The sequence below is a fragment of the Otolemur garnettii genome, unplaced genomic scaffold (assembly GCF_000181295.1).
Source record: "Otolemur garnettii isolate 467f Iridium unplaced genomic scaffold, OtoGar3 scaffold00058, whole genome shotgun sequence".
In the NCBI taxonomy this organism is placed as follows: domain Eukaryota; kingdom Metazoa; phylum Chordata; class Mammalia; order Primates; family Galagidae; genus Otolemur; species Otolemur garnettii.
This window is the reverse complement of record NW_003852453.1, coordinates 1577908-1585347: the sequence shown is the minus strand read 5'-3', so window position 1 is coordinate 1585347 and position 7440 is coordinate 1577908. Positions and strand designations below refer to the sequence as shown.

The window sequence follows — 7440 nt, the reverse complement described above, 5'->3', positions numbered from 1 at the left end:
AAAAAAAAAAAAAGAAAGAAAGAAATCGCCAAAGTTGTACTGTTTTGACCTACAAGACCGCCATGGTTCAACCTGAGTTTAAAGTGGTGGAAGTGCTGCGGCGGGCAGGATTTAGCGGGGATGGGTGGGGCCTGCGGCAGGGTGGCGCGGTTCCGAGCTGCGCAGTCCCTCCCGCTGCCCGGGGCGGGTGGCCGGGGCTTGCCGTCTAAGCCCTGCCCCATCTGGCCCCGCCCCTGCGCGGGGGAGGGGCCAGCCGCCGCCCTGCCGCGGAGTCCGCGCGGCCGGCGAGCTGGGCAGGAGCAGGCTTCTGGCTGCGGCCCGACCCGGGTTCTCTCCGACCTCTTTCGCTGGCCGGCTTGCGGTAGCTCCAGATCCGGTCCCGGCCAGCGCCTGCACCCTGAAACCCCGGCCTTCACCCTAGCTTGGTAGGAGATCAGGCAGTGAATCTGGAGACCGCAAACTTGAGACAACCGGAGGCTGAGGGCATGGCGCAGCCCGGCCATGGCTCCCATTTTCGGGAGACGCAGCAGCCGAATTTGAGCTCAGAGGGAGGTGTGGTTGCCTCCTGAGGACTGAGAGGCTTCTTTTTGCCGCCTCGGTAACTTGTTGCTCCTGAGGAGTCAGTGCATGGGCGGAGCCTGTCCCCAGACGCGAATTTGAGTCTCCTGCGCCTGGCAGGGGTTTCCAGGAGGGGCCTGTTAGCGGCTTCTTTGCTTTTTGGAGGAAACGCAATGCACCGGCTGACTTCTCATGACGGGAAAGCCTGCCCTGCCTTTTCTGTACTCCTGGAGGGGAGTCCTGCTCACTTGTTTACCAGCGGCTAGGACCAGGAGGAGAAAAGGTACTGTTACCAAGAGGCCGGGTAGCTGAAACTGGAACTTAAATGCTGCAGATCAGTTTCTCACGTTTACAAGGATGTTTAATTTTGCTCCTCTGTTTTTGTCTGTTAAATCAAACTTCAGGTTATGTCATGATATTGTCCTTGGTTGTTACTGCAGGACAGATATGAGGTTGGGATTCTTTTTCTCTTTCAAAATGGAGCTGAGTTTCCACCTTTGGAGAGTTAGAGGTTTTAGCAGTTGATATTCTGTAATATTACCATTCATAAGACACATTTCACTTGTTTTCTGCAAATTGGAGTTAAACTACGTTTTACACAGTTTAGAAAATGAAGATAAGGTTAGTCCGAGCTGTTGATAAGTGCGTAACTATTTTGTTAGTTAAATTGAACAGCAGTGTTTTCTTTGCTCCGTAGCTGTATTGTGTTAAATACAAACTGCCCTTTTATGTGAATTAGCTGTTTGGTTTAGTAATTTGAAAGGCTTTCTCCTTTTTTTTTAGACTGTTTTGTGCTCTAGGAACCACTTTCTAATTATGTTGATCACTTAAGTGGGCAGTACAGACTACCGTGAAATGAGTTTAAAGTATACAGACAGGGCGGTTGGGCAGTCCTTTTTTTACAAGGAACATAAAATGGATGGATCATCCTGTATACAGAGAATCTACTCAGGGAAACGATTATGGGAGCGCCCCGTATGTATCTTTGTCAGGAGACAGAACTATCTGGATTACACAGGGCTTCAGGTGCTGAGCGTTGATTCCTGTTCTGAGTTCATGTGATGAGCCGCCACACAGAGTGATGAAATTCTGGCTCACTTTTCCTCTCTCTATTTCTCTGCAACACCCCCCCCCCCATTTAAGGTGTTTGTTGGTAACTACTTGAGTTATCTAGAACTCAAATTGGATTTACTTGGGCATATTAGTAATCAGCATTGTTTCTTGAAAGTTATTGCAACAGAATAATGGCTACACTTGAGAAACATTAAATTTGAGGCTTTCATTCTGGATAAATTTGGTTTAGCGCAGTGACTAAGAGTTCACTTTTAGGGTATCAGCAGACCCTGATCTTTTGTCACCCACCGAGCAAGTAGTAGCTTGCCATATCCTAGCAAAGGTAGATTCCTGGGGAGAGGCTCTTGCTTTGTTTATTGGGTCTGACTTGTTAAGTTTATTAGTCTGCTGGTGAACGTTCCAACGCTGGTGAAGCTCTGGGTGCAAGGAATTCTTTACTCCTGACTCCACCGCTCTTCGCAGTGCTGTGTGTGTTTTTATCTTTATTCTTCTCTTATCTTTACCTGTCTTTCTCTTTTGTACATTATATCTGTAATCACGGGATGGAAGTACAAGAAAATGATGTACTTTCTCCAAATACTAAACTGAAAGTTTTCTTTGAGGCTGGCCCTCCATTCTGCCTGTGTTCTCTCCCTTTGGAGGTGGCCCTGGTGACGGGTAACTTCTGCGGGGGAATTGTTAAAGGTGGATGACAGCAGTAGGACTTTCCCTTTATAGCCCCTCCTCTCCAAAAAATACCTCTAGAGCAGCTGTTTTCAATATTAGGAAGAGTTAATCTAAGTTGACTCTCTCATGGTCTGTTTGTATTTGAACTACACTTCTCCATTCATATCATCAGGAGATTTGTCCCAGGATCCCTCCCTCCTGTCCAGATAGGCAAATCTGAGGATTAAAATTTCCTGATAGAAACTGGTGTACTATTTGCATATAACCTGCGCACATCCTCCTGTGTACTTTAAATCATAACCTACATTACTTGTAGTAACCTAATACTGTGAAAATGCTGTGTAAACAGTTGTTACACTGTACCGTTTAATTTGTATTAATTTTATTTTTTTTACTCCAAATATTTTCAGTCCATAGTTGGCTAAATAACCTTGAGTGAAGACCCTGTGGATATGGAGGGCTGGCCATATAGGACTTACCTGTAACTTCCTGTAGCCGTTAACAACTGACTCTGATCCACAAAGATACAGTCAGAGGACTCATGTCAGAGAGGCAGATTCTAGTCAAAACCGATTTGATTGAACTTAAGCTACTTCTGTGGTATCTTGGTTATGGTTCAGTTTATGTTAGCGCATTTTAATCTATATAGTTCAAAGATGGCCCTTAAAAAAATGGGAATTCTAAATGTGTTCTAGAACATTTGGAGAAAAAGGCTTATCCAGTGTACAACTTTTAGTCAAAATATACATTTAGTGTATATAATATAGTGGGGGGTTTGGGGTATGCTGTTTTTAATATTTATTTTCCTTTGGTTCACTGTAAATTTTGCATGAAATTTACAAAATATTTCTGGCATGTGAACATTATTCATAAAATAAGTTGTAGTTGTAATTGTTTTCCTTCTGCCTCCTTTTATTTTTATTTTCTTTTTATTGCAGAAATGAGCCGTCAGACTGCCACAGCATTACCTACCGGTACCTCCAAGTGTCCACCATCCCAGAGGGTGCCTGCCCTGACCGGCACAACCGCGTCCAACAATGACTTGGCCAGTCTGTTTGAGTGCCCAGTCTGCTTTGACTATGTGCTGCCACCCATCCTCCAGTGCCAGAGTGGCCATCTCGTCTGTAGCAACTGTCGCCCAAAGCTCACATGTTGTCCGACTTGCCGGGGCCCCTTGGGATCCATTCGCAATTTGGCTATGGAAAAAGTGGCCAATTCAGTACTTTTTCCTTGTAAATATGCCTCTTCTGGATGTGAAATAACTCTGCCCCACACAGAAAAAGCAGACCACGAAGAGCTCTGTGAGTTTAGGCCTTACTCCTGTCCGTGCCCGGGTGCTTCCTGTAAATGGCAAGGCTCTCTGGATGCCGTCATGCCCCATCTGATGCACCAGCATAAGTCCATCACCACCCTGCAGGGGGAGGATATAGTTTTCCTTGCTACAGACATTAATCTTCCTGGTGCTGTTGACTGGGTGATGATGCAGTCCTGTTTTGGCTTTCACTTCATGTTAGTCTTGGAGAAACAGGAAAAATACGATGGTCACCAGCAGTTCTTTGCAATTGTACAGCTGATAGGAACACGCAAGCAAGCGGAAAATTTTGCTTACCGACTTGAGCTAAATGGGCATAGACGGCGATTGACTTGGGAAGCGACTCCTCGGTCCATTCATGAGGGAATTGCAACAGCCATTATGAATAGTGACTGCCTAGTCTTTGACACCAGCATTGCACAGCTTTTTGCAGAAAATGGCAATTTAGGCATCAATGTAACTATTTCCATGTGTTGAAATGGCAATCAGACATTTTCTGGCCAGTGTTTAGAACTATTGCATTCAATTTCACAGGAAATAAGGCACCCATCTGCCTGCCAGCCTGAAACTCTTTTGGTGGGTGGAAGGTGGATACATGAAGGTTAAATAAAAGAAAGGCTGTTAAATACAGGAAGCAGTTGCATGTAGTAACACTAATATATTTAAAAATAAGTCAACAGTAAACCACTGAAAAATATAAATATATATATACACCCAAGATGGGCATCTTTTGTATTAAGAAAGGAAGCATTGTACAATAATTCTGGGTTTTGTGTTTGTTGTAGATTGATTGTATTGCTGAAAAATACTGGGTTGGTTTTTTTGTGTGTGTGTGTGAGTGCGTGTGTGTGCGCGCGTGAATGTGTGTGCTTGCGTGTCTGAGTGTGTGTGTGCGTTTCTTCTCTTGAACTGACAAGCCATCTTGCGTGGCCTTGGGCCACTGCTTCTCCCCTTTGTGAGTCATTACATAGTGCTGCTTTGTTTTTTTGTGTGTGTGTGTGTGTTCATTTGCTAATTTTTATTCTAGTTTTTCATTAAATTTGACTTTACTTTTCTTGTAATTCAGGTTTTTCCTCACCTTTCTTTTGTACCATTTTAAAGTTAGCATCCTTTGACATGCATTCTTGTTGATGGTAAAGTTCATACTGCGTTCCATACTTAATTCTCTGTCTCCCATTAATCAGTTCATTAGAATTATTTTAAATTCAGTTATTTGGTGAAGTTCCAGAAGAGAAAGGTGACATCAGAAAAGTTATCAAAAGCTTGTTGAAAGCAGCTCTAAGATGGTCTCCTTCTTTCTCTTTTTCTCTTTCTGTTCTACAATTGAGTCATACCTTCAAACTTAATCTTTGAAAAGTTAAGAAATAAATTGATTTTTAAATATTGAAAAAAAATCAGGCCTTTTTTCTCTTTTTTCAAATACCTTGGACAAATCACATGTTTAAAATTTGTTCTTATTTATTGGTTTTGCAAAAGAAGGTATCGTCATGCACAGTATTTGTAATAAAAAGCAAATCATTTGTTTAAAAAAGGCAGTTTGCAAAAAAAGTATGTTTTTGGTCTTTTATAATTCTCATTAAAAAGATATCTGGCAAATTAAAAGAATCTTACTGTGTTTGCGTTAGCTCTGAGGTTGAAACTCAGTGATTTTTCTGTTCCATTCTGTATCTATGCAGTAGCGAGCCGCGGGTTAGAGTGTGGTGGTTTTAGTACAAAGCACAGCAGCAGATTGAGTTTATCACTTCTGGGCTACACAGTCTTGTTTTTCCTCTTTCCAACATTTTGATTCTTGTGACTCTGAGAATGACCAATTAAAATGCTGACCACTCCCCCCCCCATTAAAAAAAAACCCACAAAAATGCATTTAGTTAGTATTTCATTGCTCTGTGCTTGGTTCTGCAGCCAGATTTCCAAGCTGTGTGACCTTGGAATCCAGGTTCCTAAGGTATAAAAGTAGATGGCTACCTCAAAAGGTGAAACGAGGTGCAAGTTACCCAGAACAGTGCTTTGTACACAGAGTCCAGCAAACTCTAGACGACGCATTCTCAAACTACGGCCCTCGGGCCACATGCAGCCTGCCTAGGACCTTTATCTGGCCTTCCGGGTGTTTTTGCCGCCACTGCCTGTCCTGCTTAGCAGCCGACTCAGCAGCTGACTCGTCCCAGTTGAGGACCCTGCACATTAGTGCCACACAGCTAAACTGTCTTAATTACTTTGAGGCATGTGCCAAGGCTCTAAAATTGTCTTCCCCCTCATCTGAGCACCAATTCTGGACATTTCCAGATAAGAGGTTATTTCTGTTACATTTTTAGGAAAGAAGGCTGGGCAGTCTCTTCCCTACATGAGCACAATGCTTTGAGTCGGTTCTGCCTGTGCCTGTGTAGCCGTTTGGTGAAAAGGAAAGTCTGAGCACAAGCATGTGTGCAGGTCTATCTCTGTTAGTGGGCATGTTCAGAGAAAAATTTTTTCTTTTCCCCACTTAAGGCAGAGAGAGACTGTGTCCTCGGTAGAGTGCTGTGGCGTCATAACTCATAGCAACCTCAAATTCTTGGGCTTGAGCAATCCTGTTGTCTCAGTCTCCCAAGTAGCTGGGACTACAGGCCACAATGCCTGGCTAGTTTTTCTATTTTTTCACTCTCTCCCTCAGGCTGGCTTGAACTTGTGAGGCCCCCAGAGTCCTGGGATTACAGGTGTGAGCCACTGCACCTGGCCATTTAAAGATGATTTCTGGGTGAGTGGGGTGCCAGCCCCATATACAAGGGTGGTGGGTTTGAACCCGACCCGAGCCAAACTGCAACAACAACAACAAAAATAGCCACGCATTGTGGCAGGCGCCTGTAGTCTCAGCTACTTGGGATGCTGAGGCAAGAGAATTGCCTAAGCCCAAGAGCTGGAGGTTGCTGTGAGCTGTGATGCCACGGTGCTCTGCTGGGGGTGACAAAGTGATACTGTCTCCTAAAAAAAAAATGTTCTTGATGGTGAAATATGTGTGCATTATGTAGACTTAGGGAGTTAAAAAATGGACACAAAATAGATCTTCTATATGGTTAGTGCAAAAGCAGTTTGGTTTTGGACCATAAATTATAAATGAACTAGGCTGAAACACATTTTAATCAAAATAGGCACCATTACAATCAACATATTGTTGCCAATGAGAAATAAGTTCATTCCTATAGTGTAAAAATCCGTGCTTTTTGATTTGGGGAACTCTTGGAAAGCATTTTTTTCATCCTGCTGGTTGTGGAAACATTGTCCCTGCAAAGTTGTCACGATGCTTAAAAGTGGTGGTTGGTGAGAGGTCAGGAGAATGTGGTGGATGAGGCAGAACTGCAGTGTAGCCCAATTCCTTCAACTTTGAAGCATTCATTGGTTGTGTGACGTGAGGTCGAGGATTGTGGTGAAGAATCGGCTGTAAGGGTCACAGCTGTCGGTGCCTGTCAAGGATGTGCTGAGCAGATGCTCAGACGTGATGGTCTCGCTGGGATTCAGAAGGCTGTAGTGGGCCTGGCCGGCAGCAGACCACCAGACAGTGACCTTGATCTCTTGGTGTGAGTTTGGGTCTGAGAAGTGCTTTGGAGGTTCCTGTCTGTCCAGCCACTGAGCTGTTTATCACTGGTTGTCGTATCAAATCCACTTCTCATCACACACCACAGTCTGATGGAGAAATGGTTTGTCATGTAGAATAGGAGAAAATGACTCTTGAGGCTGGGCGCCCACAGCTCAATGGTCAGGATGCCAGCCACAGACACCGAGGGTGGCGGGTTCGAACCTGGCCCTGGCCAGCTAAACAACAATGACAACTGCAACAAAAAAATAGCCAGGCATTGTGG

General features: G+C 44.2%; 1 protein-coding gene across 3 annotated transcripts in view; it reads left to right on the top strand.

The window, feature by feature from the left end:
• The window catches only part of SIAH1 (siah E3 ubiquitin protein ligase 1), an 18409-nt gene extending 13179 nt beyond the window's left edge, over window positions 1-5230 (top strand). For 2 of the 3 annotated variants that reach the window (XM_003792529.3, XM_023514744.1), the window contains exon 3: window positions 3237-5228. In XM_003792529.3, the coding sequence (XP_003792577.2) occupies window positions 3237-4087 (851 nt within the window). In that variant the 3' untranslated portion in view covers window positions 4088-5228. Of the gene's footprint in view, window positions 1-259; window positions 842-3236 lie in introns of those variants that run through there. The other variant, XM_023514743.1, reaches the window with a different exon arrangement.
• The last annotated feature ends 2210 nt before the right edge of the window (window positions 5231-7440 follow it).